Source organism: Rhinichthys klamathensis, unplaced genomic scaffold (genome assembly GCF_029890125.1).
Source record: "Rhinichthys klamathensis goyatoka isolate OS25496 unplaced genomic scaffold, OSU_Roscu_1.1 h1tg000169l_1, whole genome shotgun sequence".
Taxonomy (NCBI): Eukaryota; Metazoa; Chordata; class Actinopteri; order Cypriniformes; family Leuciscidae; genus Rhinichthys; species Rhinichthys klamathensis.
In genome coordinates, this window is record NW_026606700.1 from 1,903,953 (window position 1) to 1,930,000 (window position 26,048).

At 38.6% G+C, this 26,048-nt stretch overlaps 2 protein-coding genes across 2 annotated transcripts in view; both read left to right on the forward strand.

Annotated features, from left to right (window-relative positions):
* The first annotated feature begins 1,038 nt into the window (after nt 1-1,038).
* On the forward strand, nt 1,039-21,212 carry sin3b (SIN3 transcription regulator family member B). Its single transcript, XM_056259645.1, has 19 exons — nt 1,039-1,546; nt 3,055-3,161; nt 3,251-3,404; nt 4,813-5,151; nt 6,477-6,629; nt 7,404-7,526; nt 7,656-7,745; nt 7,848-7,966; nt 8,084-8,294; nt 9,400-9,516; nt 9,596-9,834; nt 11,870-12,053; nt 14,503-15,196; nt 16,912-17,081; nt 18,556-18,729; nt 18,876-18,968; nt 19,123-19,214; nt 19,869-20,067; nt 20,233-21,212. The coding sequence occupies exons 1-19, from the start codon at nt 1,436-1,438 to the stop codon at nt 20,464-20,466; spliced, it is 3,603 nt and encodes a 1,200-aa protein (XP_056115620.1). The 5' UTR covers nt 1,039-1,435; the 3' UTR covers nt 20,467-21,212.
* A 1,343-nt stretch (nt 21,213-22,555) lies between these two features.
* The window catches only part of def6a (DEF6 guanine nucleotide exchange factor a), an 11,827-nt gene continuing 8,334 nt past the window's right edge, over nt 22,556-26,048 (forward strand). The window contains exons 1-3 of the mRNA XM_056259646.1: nt 22,556-22,721; nt 24,011-24,151; nt 24,455-24,634. Coding sequence (XP_056115621.1) covers nt 22,626-22,721; nt 24,011-24,151; nt 24,455-24,634 — 417 coding nt within the window. The 5' untranslated portion in view covers nt 22,556-22,625. The remainder of the gene's footprint in view (nt 22,722-24,010; nt 24,152-24,454; nt 24,635-26,048) is intronic.

Sequence of the window (26,048 nt, forward strand, 5' to 3'; positions counted from 1 at the left end):
TAATTTTTCAAATACAGAACTAGAATAATACACAAGCCCTGACATCATTTCTTCATGGGGGGAAATAAACTATGTTGACTTGATTGCTTGCTTACACCCATGATGTTAAGTGCTTGATATCTCTGCATCTTTTCTATCTTCCTATCTTGATGTTGTATCCCTTCTTAAATACTTGACTGTGACATTGTTTGTAGTTGGTAGATGGTTGTACTTTTGAGTAAGTTAAGACTTAAAGAAAAATAGAAAAACTTGTGGTTCTGTGATTAAATAGACACATGAAAATGAAAATGTCTCAGAGTTTCCCCTTTTACAGAGTAGTTTGTAAATGTTGAGTGTATTCCTATGGTTCCACTGATGATCTCATTTGTGTTTCTGTATACACTTTGGTGATCCTGTCATATTTGGGTTTTATAAACCACGCTTATTTTTAAAACCTTCATTTTGTGTCCGCCTTATTTATTCTCAAACAAGAGACTGACTCGAGGAATTGATACATTCAGTATAGCTATATTTTTATGGTCCTGAATAAAATATTTGAAAAGGTGGCAACATACATTTTTTTCAATGACACCCGAATTGTTTCACTAAAGCAAGATTTAAATTTGAATACAATAGTTGGAAGTTTTTTCTCCTTTAGACATATTAACCTTTCCCTGCTGCAATAATGAAGACGAGTAGTGTAGAATGTATTCTTCATACACGAATATATAATAATAAATAATAACTAAAATGTTTATTTCTCTTCTGAAAAAATGGGACATATTTTTTCATTTACAACTAAAGTTTATTTAAAATTTAAATTAATTTCTGTAAACAATATATTTTATCATGTTACAGAGCCTATAGTTTTATCAAAATTACTGATCAAAGCAATCAATCAGTCAAAAGCATTTTAAATCGAAGCTAAACAACTTTTTGCAACACTCGCCCGATGAACAAAAACGTGTGCAGAATCCCATTCATGCATGCGGCCGCTGAGATTCCGTGCGCTCCGCCCTCTTTCGGTTTGTGCGCATGCGCTGTTCAATTCTCCACAACTCCCTCCGTTTCCGGACGCTAGGATCGAGCGCACAGCTGCCGCCGAATTTAAAGAGACATACACAATTTATTTAAATAATACGATCATTGGAGGGGGGGAAAAAACATACATTGTTTATCGTTCTCTTCGTGGATTTCGATGGGGACTCGTTATTGATTCTTCCGCCTGATGGTGTAGTTTTAGTTGGGATTGAGAGGTCTCGACACACTTGCGGGCTTGAGCTGGAAGTCTATATACTGGAGTAACTGGGTGGCCGTCCGTAAAGTAGACTGGACTTGTGGGGGGAAGAGAGCTGGGTGGCCCCCAGTACCGAACTGATTTTTGCACGCCAGAACAACCTGCAAATACGGAGGGACGGTAAATCATCGTGGCTGTTGGTGGCGAAGGAAACGCACCATGGCGAAAATTCAGGCTCACAGCAGCACTGCGAAGCAAATCAACCAGATCCAAGACAAGGCCTATGTGGTTCAGAAGCAAGTCCAGCAGCAGCACTTTCAGAAACTAAAGGTAAAGAGCATTGCAGCAAGTGCATGTGTTTCCTTCTCTCTCACAACGCATTGTGTGTATTAGGAAGTGCTGTGCTGTTCATATGCATATGGGGCATATCAAAGCATTCACACTTGAGTGTGTGTGTGTGTGTGTGTAACAGTTAAATGGATTTGAAAATCTTACGCACTTATTTACACCATTTCAAGCTAGAAAAGTCGATTTATATTCTCTTAACGCACCGATTCCTGGTCAAACCAATGCTAGTTTACCAGTCGAACAAGATGGAAGTATATCTGCTGAATTAAAGTCTAATGTTTTCCCTGTACGCGGTCGTGTTTTCACCGCTGCTCTTTGTTAAAACCAAAACCGGTAACGTAGATTTTTACTGTGGGTCCGCCAAAAAAAATCACACGTTACGCCTGGTTTGTTCAAGATTAATACGGTTTATTTTAATGTAATTGACGTAGATGAGAAAGAGAAAGAAAGGGGGTTTGCTCAGCTAACACCTGCTTTTGTCATAAATTTGTCCGTTTTCGTTTTTAACCTGACCGTTGAAAGAAATCAAAAGTGTCTGTTAAGCATCGCTTAAGCGATTCTCTGTTAAAAAGCAGTTTGAATCGCGTTTTGTTTGTTTTTGTTGTGAAATCGTAGCGGGGTTGTTGTGTGTTGTGACTAGCACTACTGCTAACGCAGCAAAGCTAAAAGAGTCAGTGAGTGAGCCTTTATTTTCCCTCACTGAAAATTAATAAAAATACAAATAGAAAATAAACCGGGTGCTTTTCTTTTAGACCGCTCGTTTTTGTGTCACTTTTTTTGCATCATATTGGTTGTATGGGACATTGTAACTGTTCTTTTTATCTTGAAGGTTTATTAAGGCGTGCTTTTTTTCTCAGTGGGGTTTTGTTCTTCTGAACAGAGAGAGGAAAATCGAATAACTTGCGTTTTCTATGCGTGTAGTGGTTTAAAAATAAAATGTCTCCGTGCTTTTTTGTTTTGTCTTGTATAATTCAAAGAATGTACTGTAGACAAGCTATTACTTAAATATAAGCAAATGCAAAGTCATTCAATGGGATGGGGCTCCACATTCACTGGAAATGGACTTGATGACCCACATCTGTCCTTTCACGAGCCAAAAAAAGGTACTAAAAGTACCATAAACCGCCACAGTATTTTGTATAGGCTATGCACCTTGGAAAAAAGTACTGTGGTAATCCCATGTTACTTTGCTCTATACCATGGTAGTGAAATTCATGCATCTGTCTTTATATTCCACGGTACTTCCATGATTAGCCTACTATAGTGCTACAGTATTATGTCAAAAATATGCCTGGACTGATACCTTTTTTTTCTTCTTTTTTTTTACTGATGTAAATGCATGTTATTACCATCCCATACCTTTACTGTACCATGTTAATACCACACTACATATCAGACCAGTAAGCGTTCTGTCACTGTTCATGCTTAATGTGTTTTATATTGTTTGAAACCATAATTTTTTTGGTAAACAATGTTTATTCCTGTTGCAGGTGGAGGATGCCTTATCTTACTTGGACCAAGTCAAAATACGGTTTGGAAATGATCCGGGAATATACAATAAGTTTTTGGATATCATGAAAGAGTTTAAGTCTCAAAGGTATGTGCGTGTCTGTGGACTTTAAATGTGATCCATTGCACAAAAAAAGCATTAATGAATGATTGTGTTTCTGATATCTCCATCCTCAGCATTGACACACCAGGCGTTATCAACAGAGTTTCTCAGCTCTTCCATGGACACCCTGACCTTGTCCTGGGTTTTAATGCCTTTTTACCTCCTGGCTATCGGATCGAAATTCCCAAGAATGGCATGGCATTTCTTCAGTCCCCGTTTCCCTCACAGGTAGAACTTGTGGTGCATCACAGTTTACTACTTGTTTGCATTGGTGTCTGTGATTTGTTCTTCATTTTCACTGCTTGTTTCAGTTCGTCAACTGTGAAAAGGTCATCACTGAATTCACAACTAATTTTACTTCTGTGACATTTCTGAGTGAAACAAGATATTTGGAGAAAGCCTATTTAGGACAGGTATTTACTTTTCTTAATGTATTGGGAATTGATTGGATTGTAAAAAGTAAGCGTTCCATAACTAGAATCCAAGATTGCTTAAACAATGCCTAAATAGCTGTTTGGCCTTTTCAAATAGCCCACATAGACAGAAAAGAAGAGGCGGTTAAAGATTACATTTTAATGAGTGATTGCAAAGACAAATATTTGTATTTAATTTTATTAATGTGCACTGATGAATTGTGGAATGTGGAATACAGGAATGTGTATTAAGAGAGTAAATGGGGTTGATATTGATTTCATGTTGACTTTGGCCCCATCTCAAATGGGCCCCTCACTGGCTTCCTTTGAGTTCACACTTTGGTGATGTCATGCCACATAGACTGTCGGGGAGTAGTCCGCTGAATCAATCACATTAGCTCTGTGTTTAAGAATAAATGGACAGTTACTTCATGAAAAGTTGCAAGAGGTTTATTACTGCTTGCATGTGATTTTGATTGTCATAGTCAACAGTTATAGTTGTAATTACATAATAATAATTCCTCCAATTTATATAGCACTTTTATGGATACTTCCTCAGATTCTTAGCATGATGAATTCAGTTTGCGGATGAATTTAGTTCATACCTTTAAACTTTAACCAATTAAGTATAAAAGAGTTTGATACCATGTTTTCTCAAATGCAACAAACAGCTTATAAGCTGTTTAAAAAAAAAAGAAATGTATACTTTTATGTAGCAAGGATGCGTTAAGTTGATCAAAACAGACAGTAAAAACAGTTATGGGGTTGCAAAAGATTTCAATTTCTTTATGCTGTTCTTTTGAACATTCTATTCATCAAATAATCATGAAAAAACCTATCACGGTTTACTCACAAATATTAAGCAGCACAACTGTTTTTTTTCTTGTTTTTTTTTTTTTCAAAAAATAAATCTTGAGCAGCAAATCAGCATATTAGTAGAATGATTTCTGAAGGATCATTTGACACTGAAGACTGGAGTAATGATGCTGAAAATTCAGCTTTGTAATACAGTTTCACAATATTACTGTTTGTATTGTATTTTTTTAATCAAATAAATGCATCCTTGGTGAGTATTAGAGAGAGACTTTTGAATGCTAGTTCACTTTTACACAGAACTTTTATGTTTTGTGTAAAAGTGATGTAATGAACCTATGTGGGATGTTGTCTGTCTTGGTATATTGAAGTAAGACTTTGGTTAAATGGTTCTTACTCTTTGCCCTCAGGTCTCTCCAGGACCAGGAAGGAGCACGGGCAGCCCTGTGGTTAGCGCCTCTTCGTCAGCATTGGCTGAGGCAGGGTCGGCTCAGAATGAAGCCGTGACCTCTCCTGAGAGCATCGCTTCATCATCTGGACCTCCTGAACAATCAAGCAGGTTGTCACTTCCTCTGCCCAGCCGAGACAGCCAGTCACAGCCGGCCACCACGTCAGTGTCCCCTCCCACATCAGAGCCTAGTCCTGTGGAGTTTGACAGCGCCATCAGTTACGTCAATAAGATCAAAAACCGTTTTTTGGACAACCCAGAAACCTACCGGTCCTTTTTGGAAATTCTACATACATACCAGGTGAGAGCAAACTACATTTTTGTTCTGTTGTTCTCTAGGTTTGACCGTACCGTACCAACAACCTTTTTGTATTACCAGCCCAGATTCTTAACCACTAGGCTACCACTGATATCACTGGACTTTTGACTATCGACATAAGATCTGGTCCACTATGTAGCATTTTTTGGCCAAGAACCGCTCATTAAAGATGTTGTAGGACATCTGGGAAAATGCTAACTTTAGCCTGATAGCAGTAAAAGTGTACGCCCAAAGCCACGCCTCCTGAAAGCATGAACTCGCACAGCCAAGAAGACTGGAGACAATGTTACTGCAAAACCAATATTATGCGTCATTCATTCATTAAGACAAAGTTTAAGAAAACTTTATAGTATAGTGAGTAACACTATACAAAACGTAAACAAATTCTTAAAAACAGAATTAGATGCAGCAAGTTTTCGGTTTGTTTAGCTAGCAAAACTTGTCAGTGTGTAATGATATTTCTGGCATGACAGGGTTTCCACGATGAGAGTCTGCTGAAGATATATAGATCGTAGATCCTTTGCCAGTGCCACTTGTTGTCAGTTAAGAAGGAAAGTGAGGTTGTTGTCGCTTGCCTGCCATTCTCGCTCTGTCTGCACAGCGTACGTGAACGTGCTGATAACTTATGTCTGCGTGAACAGGCTGCGCAGTGGTATGCAAACACACATTGACTAACAGGGAACACATGCTATAGGACTGTTCGGACCGAACGCAACGATTGAACGAACATTTTATAGTCCTACGCCTTCCGCAGACGACATATATTTATAAAAATACATTTAGACCGCTTAACAGAGTGATTGCTATTAGGATATGAGACGACTTTCTACCAGCATAACAAAGAATCACCTACAGTGATCTACAGAATCACCTTCAATTTCCAGTTTAAGACTGGAAATTGTTTGAACAACATTAAAAGCCTATTTCTTTTATCATTATGTGCATTTAGGTCAGCAAACAATGTCTGTATACTTTGGGATCTGAATTTCTGTCAGTCTAAAAGTATGAAGTCCTCATAATTTCAGACATTAAATCAGAAAACAAAGCATATGTTGGAATGTTCAGTTCTTCTTGTGGGTATCTTCGGTTTCAGCAAGCCAATCAGATTGGAGCTTGTGATTTTTGGCAATTGTCTGCCGTTTTTCATTCAGTATGCATCAGAGTGTCGATGAACATACCGTGTGAGTGGCTGAGACTAGGCTACCACCTACTAGCACTAAAGGAAGTGGGCTCTTGGACTGTTTTCCTACCCATCCCTTAAACTTATCGATGTTCATTGATTTTGGGCATCCTGTGTCCATCTGCAGAAGGAGCAGCTGGAGGTGAAGGAGAGCAGAGGCCGTAGCACTGGAGGAATGACTGAAGATGAGGTTTTCTCTAAAGTGGCAAGCCTTTTCAAAGGTCAAGAGGATCTACTTGCGGAGTTTGGCCAGTTTTTGCCTGATGCAAAGAGATCTCTGGTTAGAAAATTACCTTTTGTGTAATTTTAAAAATGTGTCTTTCACTTTCACTTTGTGTACACCACCATTTAAAAGTTTGGGATCGTAAGATTTTTTTAAAAAGAAATGAATAATTTTATTATTTGTATTTAATTAATAGTAAGTACATTTATAATGTTACAAAGCATTTTTATGTAAAAATAAATGCTTTTCTTTTGAACTTTGTATCAGTTTACTTTCCACAAAAATATTATAAGCAGCACAATTGTTTTCAACATTAATGATAATAATAAGAAATGTGTTTTAACACCAGATCAGCATATTAGAATGATTTCTGATGGATCATGTATCACTGAAGAGTAACAATGCTGAAAATTCAGCTTTGCCATCAAATGAATAAATTACATTTTAAAATATATTTAAATGGAAAACAACCATTTTAAATTATAATAATATTTCACACATTAAGCGGCCCCTAAGTTAACGGAAGTGAATCAGTCAAAACTAACTTTAGCTGGACAATAACTTTCTAGAGCTGCTGTAAAGCCAAAACAATCACTGTTACTTTAATTTCCTATTATCACTGTAAAGCTGCTTTGAAACAAACTATATTGTTAAAAGCGCTATATAAATGAAGGTGACTTGACTTCACGGTACTATTTTTTATTTTTATTTTATTTTTAAAATTGGTGAGCAAACGAGTCTTCTTTCAAAAACATTTTTCAAAAAACCTACTGACCCCAAACTTTTTTATGGGTAAAGTGATTTTTATATGGACTATGTCTCTGGTTCCAGTTTACTGGAGGTTCTTTGACTGGCAAAGACCATTTGAAGAGAGCAGAGGAAGAGGAAATGAATAAACAAAGCAAGAAGAGACCTAGACCCATGCTGATGCCCCACATGACCCCGCTTCTAAAGGTCAGAGTTCACTCGTGCCAATGCAAGGATCCTATATACCTCTGTATCTGAAAGACTTGTAAAGTTGAAATATCTCCCAATATATGTGGGTTACTTATGCTTTAACAATATATCTTTTCACCCATGTAGAAAAAAATGAAGTATTCATGTTCCAAGGACCCGTCTTTTGCTGCTGTAGGAAAACATGGAGTCCTGCGGGAATTCACGTTCTTTGACAAGGTGCGTTTCATAGACACATAGTTGTTCTAAGCGGTAGCAAGTCAGCCGTTGTCTTAGGATTTATTGCATAGTTTCAACAATTTAATTTATTTATCTTTTTAGGTTCGTCGCCTGCTAAAGAGTCAGGAGGTGTATGAGAATTTCTTACGCTGCATAGCCCTGTTCAATCAGGAAGTAGTTTCAGGGGCCGAACTCCTGCAGCTTGTGACTCCATTCTTGGGGTAAGACAGATTTAAATGAGGGCATGTTTATTTAATCCTATTTGTTTTCATGTGTTGCATTTTGCAGCCCTTATATGACATTCATGAGTCTTATTCCACTGGTGTCTCATTCTGTAGGAAGTTTCCAGAACTGTACACACAATTTAAGTCATTTTTGGGTGATAAAGAGCTGTCTCATGCCCTCTCGGGCCTCTCCGACCGCTATATGGAGGCTGGAGGCAGAGAAGTGGATTACGCCTCCTGTAAACGCCTGGGTTCCAGCTACAGAGCCCTGCCCAAGACCTACCAGCAGCCCAAATGCACTGGCCGAACTGCTATATGTAAAGAGGTACTGCACTTTCACTGGATATAGATACAATTATGATGTCATACAAGCAATTTAATAGTTGTAATTATTACAATGGCAACAATAAAAAATACCGTGTGAGTGGTTTTCTTACGTTGTTAATAGTGTTGTCAAAAGTACCTACTTCGGTACCAAGTTGAGCGGAATCGTAAACACCTGTGATTGGCCATTATACTCTCGCACTCATCAAATATGTCTGTGATTGGCTACAATGATCAGCGCTTCAAAAACATGTTGTAAATATAAATCAATGACGCTCTTCAGTGAGCACTTGCACAGATACACACGGGAGCGTTTGAAAGCAGGCGTCTATCAGCGGATCGGTCCGCCGGTGCTGATAGACGCCTGCTTGTGCTTTCAAACGATCCTGCTTTCAAAACACTTCCGTGTGCTCTCAAACGCTCCCGTACGTTGATCATTGTAACCAATCACAGACATATCCGATGAGCTCGTGAACACAATGGCCAATCACAGGTGTTTATGATTCTGCTCAACAGCGCTCAAAGCGTCACATTTTTTTACATTTCTGTACCGACTTGGTACCGAAGTCGGTACTTTTGACAACCCTGGTTGTTAATAATGTAGTTAATATATGTGTATGTTTATTTAATATTGACTGTAATTTAAAAAAAAAAAACTTTACTTGTTTAATACGCATTTCACCTCATACGTACGCTAATAATACAAGATAAATGCAAATCTGCCATGACAAAATCATCCACGCAGCCTTCAGTTTTCCTGGTCTACAGATATTGGTACAAATCTGCAGAAATCTAAATCTCCATGAATCATTTGGAAACCGGGGTGTTTCAGCCCCCACACTGCACTTTTTTTCAGATCAATTTGAATGGAAGCACTTGTCTCAAATAGCTTTTTCCAGGGTGTCTGTCGTCGCTGAGCGCTTTTTTGTAAACAGTAATTTTATCTGTAGGTAATAAGCTAGATATTCATGCCAAATCTGAAGTGGCTGGTGTTCCAGACATCTTTAAAGTAGCAATCAGATACTGCTACATCTATGGAGGCTTCAGTCATAGGGTCAGAAACCTGATGGTAGTACAAGCTGTTCAAGCTCATTGTTTTGTTTTAGGTGCTGAATGATACCTGGGTCTCATTCCCTTCCTGGTCTGAAGACTCTACTTTTGTGAGTTCCAAGAAAACACCATATGAAGAGCAACTTCATCGCTGTGAGGATGAGAGATTTGAGGTAAGATTATCTTTTTGAAAAATATCAGGAGGTTTAAGTTGAGATGGATATTGATTTATTCTTTTTTTTAACATTGTAGCTGGATGTTGTGCTTGAGACTAATTTGGCAACGATAAGAGTTTTGGAAAGCGTGCAGAAGAAGCTATCACGCCTTTCGCCAGAGGATCAAGAGCGTTTCCGATTGGACGACTGCCTGGGTGGAACTTCTGAGGTCATACAGCGCCGTGCAGTCTATCGTATATATGGCGACAAAGCTCCAGAGATCATAGAGGGGTTGAAGAGGAGTCCAGCCACTGCAGTTCCTGTTGTACTTAAACGGTTAACAAACAAATCTTATTTTTCTTTTTCTCTTTCCTTTTTAATTCTCTCTTCTTGTTTCTCCCCTGCATCTCTCTCACACTGCCTCTTAAAAACCCCTTAAAGGGATAGTTCACCCAAGTCAGCAATATTTCTAATGATGTATTGGCGTGAAGTTTCGTGCACAATGACAAACAGGAGTGCAACATTCTCGAAAACCAATAAGCAAAGTGTACTGCCATAACATCAATGAAAAACATTACTGCAGTCTTCAACATGGCTGTGTTTAACATTAGAAATGTCAAACAAATTTCGCCTACGTAGGCGATTGTAGCCCGTAGCCTGAATCTGTATCTGTATGCATGAGAGATCTGTCTGAATACCGGCAGAATTCACATTTTTGTTGTAAAAAGAGACGCATTGTGCAGAAGTATAGTTTGCTGTTATGTGTGTTTGTCAGAGCCTGCAGTTGCTGTGTGACGCGTGTTCTGACGAGCTGGACGCGCTCCGAGAGAAGGCCGTTAAAATCGATTCCCTATTTTAGTTTTCGATACTTGTGTTGGTTGGTCTGATCGATTGTGCAATCGATTTGTTGAATGTAAAGTGACAGCCCTATTATTTTATAATAGATTGCAAAAGAAATCTATACGAATCAAGCGGTTTAATAATAAAAGTCTTCTGAAGAGACACAATCGCTTTATATGATGAACAGATTTAATGCTTGCTTGCTTGAGCCACGAGATCCAATGAGATTCATGAATGGTGGTGTTTGATGCGTCAAGCATGTACGCCTGATCGTGTCTATTTAGAAGACTAAGGGTGCTTTCACACCTGTAGTTCGGTTCATTTGGTCCGGACTAAGGGCGAAAAATGATACTTTGTATCATTTTCAGGCGTTTTGGTTCCTTTTCACACCACACTGATTGCTCTGGTCCGAATCAGATGATGAGTTGATGAAACGAACCAAAATGCAGTCACGTGACAACATCCACATCACTCGTTGGCCAGAGGTAACTGCACTTCGATTGGTCAGAATCAACGTGCGGGAAAATTCCAGAGCTCCCGGAAGTAAACAAAGAGGAGGAAAATCCGGCAGACAGCGTTTGACTATGGAGAGTCTACGACTGCGTGGGCTGATAGTATCCCTGGTCATAGTATATTACTTTAGGCAAACAATTACATTTCATAATGAATCGAGGATGCGGCTTGAACAAAATGTTTTAATGCACTGCACGCGGCGAAGTCGCACCTCCTCAGAACTCCACGTTTGTCCGCGAGCTGCATGCTAGTGCAAAATGTCAACAAACATTATTCCTCATCCCATAAAACACAGCGCGGCTGACTACGGCAGCTGGTTTAGTCCAAAAATACGCAGTTCTCTGACAGTTGGGTCTGTTCGAGTTCGGATCACGTTCTCACCACAAACGAACCGCTCCAGAGTTCGTTTGAAAGCGTACCGAGACCACCTCTTCGAGGAGGTCTCGGTACGCTTGTTTGGTCCGCTTTTGGTGCGCACCCGAGTGCGATTGCTGCTTTCACACCTACCCAAACGAACCGCACCAATTCGGAAAACGAACTCTAGTGCGATTCAACCGAACTAAACAAGGCAGGTGTGAAAGCACCCTAAGATCAAACCACACCATTCATAAGGATTTATTTTACAATCTTTTTATGAACATTTTGAACCATCAAGAGTTTTGGGTGAATAGACTTTCAATGGAGGAACAGAAATCTATCAGACTTCAATAAAAAATATATTTTTGTGTTCTGAATATGAACGAAAGGCTTTTGGAACGAGATGAGGGTGTGTAACTGATTTTCATTTTTGGGTGAATAAACCCTTTAATAACAACTAAAGCACCTCTACAGTTTCATTTGACAGCTAAATTAAAGGGATAGATCATCTAAAATGAAAACCGTAGATGACGATTGTAATTTTTAGGTGCACTGCCCCTACTATTTTGCAGTCATTTGTGTTCATACATTTTTAATAATTCCTCCGTCTAGCAGGAAAAAAAGCATTTTGATGTAAAAGTTGATGATTTTCTTGCCGTAGGTTGAAAGCTAAAGAGGAGGAGTGGAGGGAGGCCCAGCAGGGTTTCAACAAAATCTGGAGAGAGCAATACGAGAAGGCGTATCTGAAGTCACTGGACCACCAGGGTGTCAACTTCAAACAGAACGACATGAAGGCCCTCCGATCCAAGAGTCTTCTCAATGAAATAGAGAGCATCTATGATGAGGTGAGTTTAGCAGCTCTCCTTTTTCTGCAACTATTTCCCATAACTATAATCTGTTCCTGAAAGAAACCTTTTTGAGTCTCGAACACTACATTATTTTGACTGCAGTAGTGGTAGTTTCTATATAGGTCTATATCTTTTCAAAGACTAAAGTCACAATGGAAGTTAATAAAGAACTAGGGGTGTAACGATTAATTCGTTTTCTCGATGCATCGATTACAAATCCTGACGATGCATATGCATCGATCTTGAAACATGTATTTCGAATCGTGAATCGTTTATTTTGGTCAATATTCGATTTAAAATGCAAAGAATCGAATAATTTGCGATTCTATATCGATTCAGTGCTGTAAAACATATAAACATTAAATGACTACATGCGCGAATTAATGAGGCGTTGTGCGGCGTCATTTCGCGTCCTCACAGCTCTCACATACTCGCTGCACTCTTACCATCTTTCACTGGATTTCGCTCCCGCTCGGTCCCATATAGCTCTCATCTGCAGATTTTTGAGCAGTCCATGTTTGAGCTCTCCTCAGGACAGCCATTGGTGTTCACATGAGCAGATGACAGCTCTCTATCGAGAAAGCAAGCCATTGATAAAGCTGCCATATCATTGCGCGGTCACTGCTATGAAACAACGCGTTCGTTGCGTGGAAACGTCACCGTTATTTTCTTTAAGATAAGATACTAAAGTTTTACGGAAATGGGTCATACCCGTCCTGAGCAGTTAAAGTAAAACCCCACTTATTCAAGGGTGCGCATTTATTACATGGTAAGAGGAAACGTATAATAGGTGTCTAAAATGCAAACGCTTCCGATTAATCATGAATGATGAATGAAATGTAACTTAATGTCGTTAAACTGAACTGATGAAATAACTACAACATTAATTACACTGAAATAAGAGCGCGTGGTTTATCCATCAACGATTATTACGACTGCGCATTAAAATTGCATTCGTAATAATCGTTAATATAGCACAAGTAGACAGCCGGCGCGTTTTCTTTCAGAATCACAAGGAAAATGTTCAGTCGGATAAAGAGAACAAAGATTAGCTATTCCATGAGGAAACGTTAGTTAAGGTTTAGTTGGGAAAGTTCATGGTATTTTTAGTCTCACAATGGAGGATGTTTAATGTACCAGGAACACTTTTTGTGTATCCATTCCTACAAAATAGTTAGCATGATGAACTAACTATACTTTTAAAGCCTTTTTAAATCTTGGTTTACATTTTTACAAATGCTAATTTATAGGCTTTGGGAATATTTTTTTATAATAATAGATTCATTAAAAACTAACATGAACTAACGTTAACAATAATTTTTTTTTTTTTCACTCTCTGACCCCCGAAGGCAGCTGTATAATTCACACCCTGACTAAGACCCATTGGGGGAAGCATTTAAATAATCCTATGAATGCATATACAAAATTAATAATCGAATCGAATTAATCGAATCGCATCGAATTTTAATGTGAATCGCATTGAATCGAATCTTTCTGAATTTGCAAAAATCGTTCTTGAATCGAATCGAAAACCTATGAATCGTAAATCGAATCGATTCGCTGCCTACCCAAAGATTCACAGCCCTATAAAGAACTAAACTTGTGGTTGACTGACAACTGGTCAATGATGGTTAAAGTTCTGCTCATTAATTTAGTCACAGTGACGTTTGATTTGAAAGTCAAAAGCATAAATAATTGCATCTATAACAAAGTTTGTTGTCATGTTATAATTCAGTAAAATACTCAATTTTTTCTCTTAGCATCCCTAACTTTAAGAATGTTTATTAAGAAGGAAAACACAATAGAGCGGATACCTTTATTTGCCAAAATAACATTTAAGAATAATTGTTTTCAATGATTTTAAAATTTGATGATAAATGACTAATCTTTTTGATAGGTTGAATTAAACAAAGTACATTCCCATGTAGCAGCAGAGCCACATAGCAATTTAATTTAGGAATTGCACATAGATCTGTCTTTATTGTCGAAATAAACTTAAATACATGAACAATCTTCAACAATCCATTTTTTTCACTTCTTATCCCTATTAGCGTCCCTCATTTTGAGAATGTTTCTTAGGTAGGGAAACACAATAGACTGGATACCAATTTTTTTTTTATTACCTTATTTGGCAAAATATAATTTTAATTTATTTGTCAATGTTTTTACACTTCAATGATAAACGACAAAAAAGCAGCAGAGCCACATACCAATATTATTTAGGAAAATCACATAGATCTGTCTTTATTGTCAAAATAAGCTTAAATACAAGTTTAAGAACACATTAAATATTATCTTCAATATTTTAATTCTGCATTCCTGTTTAATAAGAACACAGTACAGCGTCTGAAATCTCATATTCGGTCACTTGCTACAAAAGTCTTGTGTGTGTGTGTGTGTCATGCAGATAACAACTTGTTACTAGCCCTTTTGTTCCCTTCCACAGCGGCAGGAGCAGAGCACAGAAGAGGGCGGCGTTGGCCAGCAAGGTCGTGACGGCTCGGGCACAGGTTTGACCAGCGAGCCCCACATGATCTTCACTCATGAAGACAAACAGATCCTGGAGGACGCCGCCTCCCTCATCATCTACCACGTCAAGCGGCAGCCCACCATCCACAAGGATGACAAGGACCACATCAAGCGCATCATCCAGCACTTTGTTCCTGACCTCTTTTTTGCCCGTCGTGGAGAGCTTAGCGAGACTGAGGAGTTTACGGACGAGGAGGCAGATGGTGAGGATGGCGCCGCCGCAGGAGGCGGAGTCTCAGCGTCAGGCGGCCAACAACAGTTGAACGGCGATTCCAGACGAAGACGATGCACTTCCCCTCAGAGCATGGACACCTCTATGGCCTCCCACAGCATGAATCCAGAGGGCGAGGTGGTGGATCTGCGAGACCCAGAAGCTGAGCACCAGAAGGAGCTGGATGGAGTCTACAACCTGTTCTTCGTCAATAATAACTGGTACTTCTTCCTGAGGCTGCACCAGACCCTCTGTTCACGGCTGCTGAAGGTTTACAGGCAAGCCGAGAGACAGTTACTGGAACACAGGGCGGAGCAGAATCGGGAACGGCTGCTCACGGGAGAGGGGCGCAGAGAAAAGGCTAATGACCTGGCCATGGAGCTGCGTCTAAAACAGCCAAGTGAGTAGATTTCCTGAAGGATGCACATTAGGGGTGCACAATATATCAAAATATCGCAAATGTACATATCGCGATATGCATATCACAGTGGCTTGCGATAACTGAATGATTTTAATACGTCAAAAAGTTAGATAAATGTCAATTTTAGGTTGACAGATAGCAGTGAATAAGACACATGACTGTTACATACGTGTGATATGCATAATGTTAAAAAGAGTCGAGCGCAATAAGCTGCAGAAAAGAACTCAAAGCGGTACTCCCACGCACCTTTCAGACAACACCTTTCAGAATTCAGTTATCTTCCGCAGCTCTTATGGCCAAGTACACACAAAATTATGTCAAAATGCCCGTCTTGGTGAGTTCACTTAAAGGAGAACTCCGTTGCAAAATGAACCTTTGGTCTAATTACACATTGTTACCTAGTCAACCGTTATCTGAGATTTGTTTTCATGATTATCGAATGTAAATAGTTTTATCTCTAAAAACAGTTTAGCCTATAAAGCTAGTATAACGCTAGTATATTGGGCATAGTGTAATGACAAATAAAAATCGCTTGTTAATACCACTAACAAGGCTCAAAATAGCCCCACACTAGCACGGTAGCATAATGAGGGTCCCTACCTTCAAACCGAAGCATTGAGAACTTTGTAAGTGTACAGACAGTTTAATAAGAAGATATTTTAAACATACAGTCAACTTCGCGTATACAGGCAGAAGCCATCTTTGAAATACAGCCTTTACCAGTCGATCTACGAAACGCCGATCCAAGTGCGCTGGTGAGATGTGAACGAGCTATAAGTTGTGATAAGGTGAGCGCGAACAGTAGGCTTGGATCGGCGTTCGTAGATCGACTGGTAAAGGCTGTATTTCAAAAATGGCTTCTGCCTGTATACGCGAAGTTGACTGTATGTTTAAAATATCTTCTTATTAAACTGTCTGTACACTTACAAAGTTCTCAATGCTTCGGTTTGAAGGTAGGGACCCTCATTATGCTACCGTGCTAGTGTGGGGCTATTTTGAGCCTTGTTAGTGGTATTAACAAGCGATTTTTATTTGTCATTACACTCTGCCCAATATACTAGCGTTATACCAGCTTTATAGGCTAAACTGTTTTTAGAGATAAAACTATTTACATTCGATAATCATGAAAACAAATCTCAGATAACGGTTGACTAGGTAACAATGTGTAATTAGACCAAAGGTTCATTTTGCGCCGGAGTTCTCCTTTAAACAGTCGGTAGTGTCTTAAGTGAACGTAAACGGTTGAGACAGAAAACGCGTGTGTAACAGTATGTTGGATCCATGCATTAGCTCTTAAAGTGACAGCAGCCTAATGTACCTGCTGCCATCTGTGTTATCTAACAACAAAAGACAAAGAGAAAATATTTTAGATAGAGAGAACTTTTTTATAGCTTTAATAAGAATCAGTGTTTATTTAATTCATACAGTGAAGACAAAAGTTTTATTTTTTACATTTAATTATTCAATATCTGTTTTGTACATTATATCTTATATTGCATTATTTAACGAGTTATCGCATATATCACTTTTCTTCAATATTGTGCATTCCATTTACACTTCCACCTACACCTAGCATTGTAGCAGCAAGTTTTGTATGGAAAGCAAGTAACACTCACATTGCGATAGTTAAGTCTAGTTTTAGAACCAAATTAACAATCTTGCCCAATTTTTACACATAATGTCTGTTAAATTAGGTGAGGTGGAGTTGGAGGAATATTACCCAGCATTCTTAGACATGGTACGCAGTCTACTGGATGGAAACCTGGAGTCCACGCAGTACGAGGACACCCTGAGAGAGATGTTCACCATTCACGCTTACATCGGCTTCACCGTTGACAAGCTCATTCAGAATATCGTAAGACAGGTGAGTCAGAGAGTTGGATTGCACAAAGCTACGTTTTTGGGGGTAATTTGTATACTTTCAAAGAGGCCATAATCTGTGCATTTGTGTTTTTCCCCTTGAAGTTCAATTATAACGTTAGTCAAGGTTTATTGCACCAACGTAAATTACAAGAGTAATTTACAACTCTTTTTCCTAATGGCTGGTTTTGCTTTTTATAAATGTTCTTGGTTCTGGTTCATTTTAAGTACAAAACAAGAGGGTAACGCTTTACAATAATGTTTCATTGTTAACATTAGTTAACATGCACTAAAAGCATATTAACTAATGTTAACAAATGAGACCTTATTGTGAAATGTTACCAAAAGGAGTAATACACATATTGGAAGCTGAAAGCTCCAGTCCGTAGCTTTTTTGCGGTTAAAAATTATCCAAAATGCATATTTGAGAAAATACATACCAGCCAGTATTCAAAACTATCTGCTTGCCTTAGCTCGATTCAAAACGGTAAGCTTGTAATAATGTTTTTAACTCCAGTGGTACTGGTGGATTTCCGCGGGAGATTCGAGCTTGTCTTTGTGTCATTACGTCACATCTGTACACATAAAGAAGAGTCTCGGCTAGTAGGCTATGAGTGTGGGAATGTTGGAGGTGGAGATTTATAGCCTTTTCTCACAGCACTTGATATAATTAAACTTATCAATTTGATAGCGGATCCAGAAAGGTTCAAACGACAATCACCAGTGACAACAGATTCACCCGTTGTAAAATGCAAAAGACTTCGGAGTGGCTACAGAAAAAAAGAGACTGCAACCGGACCCATGCGAAAACAAGGATACATATCGGAAGGACATTACATGTCGTCACACAATGCTGACGTTGTTAACATTAACAATTTGAGAACAAAGTATAATTTGCACGGTTTTGCGTGATATGATAAGCAATTGTTAGATTTAATCAGCGCGATTTACTGCAATGTCAGAACCAGAACAAAAGTGTATGTTACTAGTTCAGATGACATTTTCCGGTGAAAATTCTTATGTTGGTCATACTTTCAAAAAGAATAATCTGTGATTCTGAATGACAGTCTCCACACCGGCGCGGCGACTGACAGCTGCACACTCTCCTCAAACACTGTGTTCATCCGCGCTGTGCCGAGTCGAAGTACAACTCGCGTAAAGTTGATAATTCCACAAATGATTGCAATTGCAGATTTCGAACAGAGATGGCGACAAAGAGGAAAAACGCCGGACTGCAGCTTTAAGAAAAGTGTCATAAATGAATATGCAAGGAAAGAACTATTTGTATGACTTGTAAGTGACATGCTGTCTGTTTTTGGGAGGTCATATGGGTGATTTTTCAGTTTTATTTCAATTAATTGTTTAGCCCTATTATAGAATCATAAGAGTGACAGTCTGAGTTTCTGTATTCCCGCAAATACACCAAAGAGCCTTTACTGTGATCGGGGTGTTAACATGCTCTTCTCTCTGATTGGCAGCTTCAACACCTGGTCAGTGATGAGGTGTGTCTGCAAGTCACTGAGCTGTACCTGTCCGAGAGGAAGAGGGGGGCTGCCGGTGGGAATCTCTCGTCCCAGTGTGTCCGTGCCGCTTGGGAGGCCAGTTACCAATGGAAGGCAGAGAGAGTCATGGCTGAAGAGAACTGCTTCAAGGTGCTTGACCTAATGCTGTGCCTATAAATGACCAACATTTATATGGATATCTAATTTAAGATGTGATATTCACCTCCTCAGTTGCATTCATCTTATGAATTCTCATGCATGTTTTGTAATTACTTTAAGTTTGTTTCTCTTGTCAGGTCATGTTCATTCAAAACAAAGGTCAGGTAACCTTAACGATTGAGCTGCTGGACACGGAGGAGGCCCAGGGTGATGACCCGCTGGATGTTCAGGTACCTACCTTATTTTTACAACAGAAAATGGTTTGTGGTGGGGTTTTTTTCTTAGAAGCTTTAAATGTAATGTGGTAATCTGGTTTGGTGGGGCGGAGTGTAGTGTTGTTTTCTAGTGCATTATTATTAATTGTTGTTTATGGTTTTGTTTCAGAGCCTGTCTAATTACATGGAGCAGTATATAGGGACAGAGTCTGTGTGCTCTCAGGCAGAAGGCTACTACTTCAAGCCTGTGTTTCTACCCAGGTAAAACACATTTATGCACATGTTCTGTTTATGCCTATTATTTCCCTTCTGTAGCCAGATGGTTAATAGTCAATTCCTTATTTTAAAGGTGCAATGATTTTATTTTCTTTCTTTCATTATTATTATTATTTTTGTTTATTTTATTTGGAGGGGTGGCCCAGATCATGGTGTAGACAAGCCCAATACCACTTGGTTTCTCTCATAAATTCCCTCATATTATCAGACACTAATGTTTCTGTAATAAATTAATCAAGGTCTCAGTGTGAAGTCCTAGTCTAGACTCTGAAAGCTTGTTTCCACCAGGGAATAGAACAATTTTAAAAGATAATTGCGACTTTTTATCTCACAATTCAGACTTTTTTTTTTCCATCTCGCAATTCCGACGACTTTTTTTTTCTTCCGAATTGCAAGTTTTATATCTCAAAATTGCGGTAAAGTCAGAATAGCCAGAAATAAACTCGCAATTGTGAGGAAAAAAAGTCAGAATTGTGAGAAGTTGCAATTACCTTTTTTAATTGGTGGTGGAAACAAGCTTTCATACTAGACCACTGGTGTACACATTGGTTTGTGTAAATTTAATAAATGCTGAATTCGGTCTGGCCAGTTGAAAGTAGATTGACGTTTGTTCTGCTCCTCTGTGTGTCTCCCCTTTAGGAATCTGAGGCATTTCCGCGGCTGGCAGCTCAAGCAGGTGGAAGCCATGCGCTGCCGGAGAGAGTGGCATCGGAAGATGGGTGTGGAGACAGCCGGGAACCTGGACTGCCGTTTCAAACTCAACACGCACAAGATGGTGTTTGTGATGAACTCCGAAGACTACATGTACCGCCGAGGAGCCCTGGTGAAGGCCCGGAGAGTATGTGGATCAAATAAAATACAAAAACAAATCCTGACCATTTTCTATAGTCAATATACATTTTTCGTGCTAGTCTTTCAGCACCTAAAAATATTAACTGTTACTGACTCCAAACCTTTGAACTGTAGTGTGTTTATTCTTTATTGTGTCCCGTCTCTCTTCTAGTCCCAGCACAGAGTAGCACGGGCTCAACACGAGCGCTTTGAACAGTGGCACCGGGGCTGGTTGAGCGATAACGTGTCCCCCGCCGCCGAGCGCAGCGTGCAGGACTGGCTCATGGGAGAAGAAGATGAGGACATGATCCCCTGCAAGACCACCTGCGTGTCCGTGCAGGTCAAAGGCTTGCATGTCAACAGGTACCAGGTGCACTACAACAGCAAGGCCCCCGCCTCACCGTAACAACCTCAAGCCTTGGGATGGATTTTTGTGATCTCGTTCTCTCTTTGTCTCTTTCTCGCTCACTCATTCTCACGGCCGAGGTTAAACGTGCTCCTCCGAATCACGCCGAACAGACAGGAGTGGTTTAAGGAGGACAGACAGCTGCTCAAAGGAGGGAATGCCTCATTGAAAAGCATCACATCTCGACACTAGTCCATCATGATCAATGCCGTTACCAGACGTTTCAGAAATGTGAATGTCAAAAACTTTTTCTTTTCCTTTTTTAAGAAAGTCCATTGTAGTTTTTAGCTCCTGAAACCAGAGTTTTTTTTTGTTTATACTAAAGTATTGAGAGACTAGGTTTAAAATATGTCTACAACATCTGTATGTCTTTTTGTACAGTACAGTCGACTCAAGAGCTCGAGCATTTGCATATATACAGCAGAAAGATTATTCTGTTTGCATTTTCTTGGCTATGAATGATGACTTGGAAGAATTATGTTTCTCTGGCGCGCACTGGCATCTTATCCGTAACGTCCTCGTTTTAGTTCTCTGTTTTGTGTTCTTTGTTATCATCGTCTCTTATAACTGAACAGAGGATTGCCAGTGTTGCCCGTCAATCGCTGCTCATGATTTATAGTCGATTTTGTTACACATCCAGATCATGTATCATATCAATCTCGCCAAATCCTTGCTTTTGTTTGGTGTAATTTTTACATATTAAAACGGAAAAATGACAAAATATCAGTGTTTTGAAAAAAAAAGAATGTATAACATTTATCCTGTATCAGTTATCACGAAATAAACAACCTAGTTGTGCAGTTCTTAAAGAACGGGTTATGATTCTTGCTGGATTCTCACCTTTGCATCAGTAAACTGTACATTTGGTATAGAATGTCACATTATGTTTTTTGGGGGGTGTTACTTTTTAATAGTAATAATCTATCTATAGATACTATGGTGGGAAAACCAAATGTACGTTTTTTTTTTTATGTACATATATTATTTTCCTGACATTTAAGCACCCCCCCCCCCCATTCATAATTTTGGTTGCACTTTATTTTGTTACCCTTGTTACAGTGTTATACAAATAAGAACGGAGTAATATTAATTAATGACATTAACTTACTCTATAATTAGGGTTAAGTTGCTTAGTAATCACAGTAAATTATGCATAATTACATAGTAAATACATGTAAGATATGTAACAAAGACATTGTAAAATAAAGTGTGACCATTTTAATATGTATATGATTAAAAGAATTTAGAATATTGTTATTAAAAAGCAATAACAATATAAATAAAATATTGTACAACAAATACTAGCATGATGCATACATTTAATGATGCAGGAATTAAATAATTTATTTTATGTAGGATTTTTTTTTTGTATGTCCATACAAAAAAACATTTATGTATGTCCTTTTTTTTTTTAAGGAATTGTGGGTGAATGTGCTTAACTTGAAAATGTCACAATGCTAGATAGTTCTTAGCAAGCTTTATTTTATTTTGTTTTTCTGTTGATTTTTGGGTGAAATATCTTGACTGGGTTCATTATTTTCACCCAGAAAGTTTATATATATTATATATTATGAATAATATTAAAAAGTTTCCGATTGAGGGTTTGTAGAGCTCAAAAGTTGCAAGATAGCAGCTTTCATTTAGAGTTTAATCAAGTTCAGTACCCTTTCGCTTTTCAAGAGTGAAAATTATTTTTGTATACTCTCTTTTTTTTTTTGTTCCTCTTTTTTTTTCCAAAAACGAATTTTAAGAGCGAGTTACTTGACATCTTAGAGCCAAATGAGTGCTTCTTCTTTCAGAGCTTATAAATAGACCCTGAGATGAACTGTAGATTTGCTTCGAAAGGGGATTTGGCTCTTTGTTAGTTACAAGATCTGAAGTGAGTTTGGCTTGACTTGCCCCAAAGCAAGTGTAATTTATGTATGAGAAAGTACTTTTATATACTATTTTTTGTTGTTGTGATGACTTCTATTCTGTTCAAATCAAAACATTTGCTGAACTTTATTCCTTTTTGATTGAGTTTTGGCCCAGCAGGGGGTGTCATTTGCCAGTTGGAGGATGCACACTTGTGCGGTGGGTGTGGGTGGCCTTGAACGACAGAGCGAGAAAAAGAGAAGGCAGTGAAAAAAGGAAAAACGGAGAGTAAAATTGCTACAGTCATGGACTTGCGCTCAGAACTGCTCAAGTCCATTTGGTACGCTTTCACCGCTCTAGATGTGGAGAAAAGTGGAAAGGTGTCCAAGTCACAACTAAAGGTGAGCTGCAAATTCATAAATGCACTATGATGAAACTTTAGGATGCTGAAAAAAAGGGGTTCCATACAACTCTCAGACCTCAAGGTCTTAAAAATGTATTCCTTGATCCGAGAGAGAGAAAAGGGATTCAATGAATTACATTGTTATTTTTTTTTCCTTCCTATGTTATGCTTTAAAAATGCCATATACTTGCTTTAACTGCTTGCGATGTGTTTCCTGTGTGAGCAAATCATCATATGCCACATGGTGAACTTGCTGAATATCTGGGTCACTGGTTTTCATTTTTTAAATGCCCATTTATAAAAGCAGCCTACCTTAGATCTGTACATTTCATAGATTTAAATATTATTTTTATGGAAATGCAAAATTAAAAAAAAATGCAAATGCAAAATGTTCTTTTTCTCATGCATTTTAAAAAGCAAATTATGCCTGATCTCATAGGGCTTGAGGTTTCTGAGATTCACTGGTGCTTTCTTGTTTAGTTTTGCTAAAATGTGTATTCATCAAGCTAATAATACTGCAGTACACCTTGTTATGTTTGTACAGACGCTGGCTTTGCATGGATGTATGGATTGTTGCTTAAGTTTAGTCCCATGATTATGTTTAGTCCAGCCCATATCTCAAGATGACCAGCTGTAATAGGGCATCTCTGACCATGGGGCATTGTGGGTCTGAAGCGGTAAATGGGCTCAAACTGATCAACTTTGAATCTTCAGCTTTGAGAACGGTGGCCACCGGATGTGTGCTGTGAGCGCAGACTCTTAGTTTGAACTACTCATCTCTAGTCCACACTGTCAGCTCTGTCATTTTCAAAGAAACATTTAGAGAAGTTCCTAAGCAAAGTTAGAGAAGTAATGCAATGTAGCTCTGCTGTTGCCGGAAGGGGTTTAGTGATGCTTTGGAATCTAACAGCAAATCATTTGTCAAAATCTTGCCTAAGCATTAATGAGTTAAAAGCATTAATGAGTAAATAAATATGACTTGTTATTATACCAGTATCATGAATTCAGTCAAACCTCTGAGAGCTGAGAATGCTAAAATATGGTTAATTATTTCTAACTGTGGTCTGCCTCATTTCAAGAAGTTGATTTTCAGTTATACATAAAGTGGGGTCGAAGAGTGTGAGAATGCATGTCTTTTGCATTCTTTTCAAATTTTACAATTATGAATTTAGCATTTAAAAATTGCGAAAGGCTGAATGGATCTAAAAGCATCAATGAAATCCCCTGTAATGTTTTGTGTATTTATGACCATTGGTGGATGTTAAGATGTGTGCTGTTGCTCTGCAGGTCTTGTCTCATAATCTTTACACAGTTCTGGGGATCCCGCACGATCCGGCGGCTCTCGAGGAGCACTTCAGAGACGATGACGACGGTCCCGTGTCCAGTCAGGGATACATGCCCTACCTCAATAAATACATCCTGGACAAGGTACACAGCCTTGCTATACATTCTCGTACACTGTAGTAGCCATTTTGTTTTGATACCCAGGCTTTTTATGTCATTCTGTGCAAGACAATATGTTTGTACATTTCTATGAAGGTATATATGTTCCTCCAGCACTCAGAATCAGTGCATTTTCAAAAAAAAAAATTTTTTTATATATATATATGTTGTGCTGGCCGATATGGCATTCATGATAAACTCAGCCTGACTTCAATGATTTATCATTAACATTCTTGCATTTCTTGATGCTATAGTTTCTGACTTGAGAGTTTGTCTCCTCTCTGTAAGGTGGTGGAAGGCACATTTATCAAAGAAAATGTGGATGAGCTCTGCTGGACTCTTACTGCCAAGAAGAACTATAGACCTGAGGGAAAGAGCATTTTACCTGGAAAAGACGCCTTCCGGCTCTGGTGTCTGTTCATATTTCTCTCGGAGGATAGATATCCACTGGTCATAATCCCTGATGAGGTGAGATTCATGGTTTTTACAGTACTTAATGCGTCTCGGTACCTAAAATAATCATCTTATTTGCCATTTAGATCAGAGGTTCCCAAAAGTGTGGGGCCTGCCCCTAAAGGGGGGTGCGACGTTACCATTGGGGGGGCGCAAGTGAAAAGCTGAGAGGGAAAGTTATGAATCCATGTATCGTTCCGTCGTTTTTTGATTTAATATTGAAAGTAGAAAAATTAGAAAACGGTTCCTTTTTCGTTTTTTCATTTTTTTTCCCAAAAAAACGAAAAACAAGAATTCGGCTTGATTTTTCGTTCTGAGGTAGAAAAATTAATAAACAGCTGGAATGGTGGGTGGGGGCGTGAGATGTGACCCATATGTATAGGGGGGGCCCCGAGGCAAAAAGTTTGGGAACCTCTGATTTAGATCAGTTTTCAGAAGCCTTAAATAATCCCATCAGTACACAGTTTTTCTATGCAGTACTAGATGTTTCTTTACCTGGAAGGCTTAAATATCTGTGGGGTATTTTGAGCTAAAACTTCACATACACACTTTGGGGACATCAGATACTTATTTTACATTGCAAAAATGCCTCAGAAATGTGAACTTAGTTCTGAGAAAAGCTGTAACATAATTTATTTCCAGATTCCTCTTAACATCTAATGCAATAACATTCAAGTGTTACTTACAAATACACCTAAAAAATACATTTAGGGCTACTATATTTCTCCTATTAAAAGTAGAATATGTTTTGTACTGTTGTCTGTCTCTTGACTCAGAACTTGAGTGTAAATCACATCAGATGCCTGTAAACCTGCTGCTAACCACAGGACCACCATTTACTATATGCTATTTTCATTTTTTCCACTTCAACCGAAACGGTTGTCGTCAAAACCTCTGCAGGTTTTTCAGTTTCTGATAATTATACTGCCAAATCTGCTTGTAGTCTGTCATGTTCATCTTTATTTTGTTTACTTTTCATTGTGAACGGCACAACACTGCTAATACATGCATATATGCTTTAAATAGCTTTTGTCAGGAAACAAGGGTGATGTTGGTGTCAGTGGGAAGATGTCAGAGCTGCTGTAGCCTATTTATATGGCGATTTTTTTTTTTTTTTTTTTTTTCTCTCTCTCTTTTATGTGTTTGTGCTGAATGTGTGTGTTTCCCACCGCCCTTGTGCCGTTTCTTCTCTTGCAGCTTGGTTGATTTCCTGTGCCCCGTTTTGCAACTGTTGGTAAAATCATAATGTAACTTGTGACAGTTTCATAGAAGAGAAGTAAGAGAGAATGGAGTAAAGACATATCTTGGTGCTTCGTAGCTACAATAGAATTGTAATAATTTCAGTATTAAAACAAACAAGCATTTGCATTGTGCCTGTTTGAATGCAGTATTTTTAGGTTGGTTGGTAAATGCACAACTGCAGCATCAG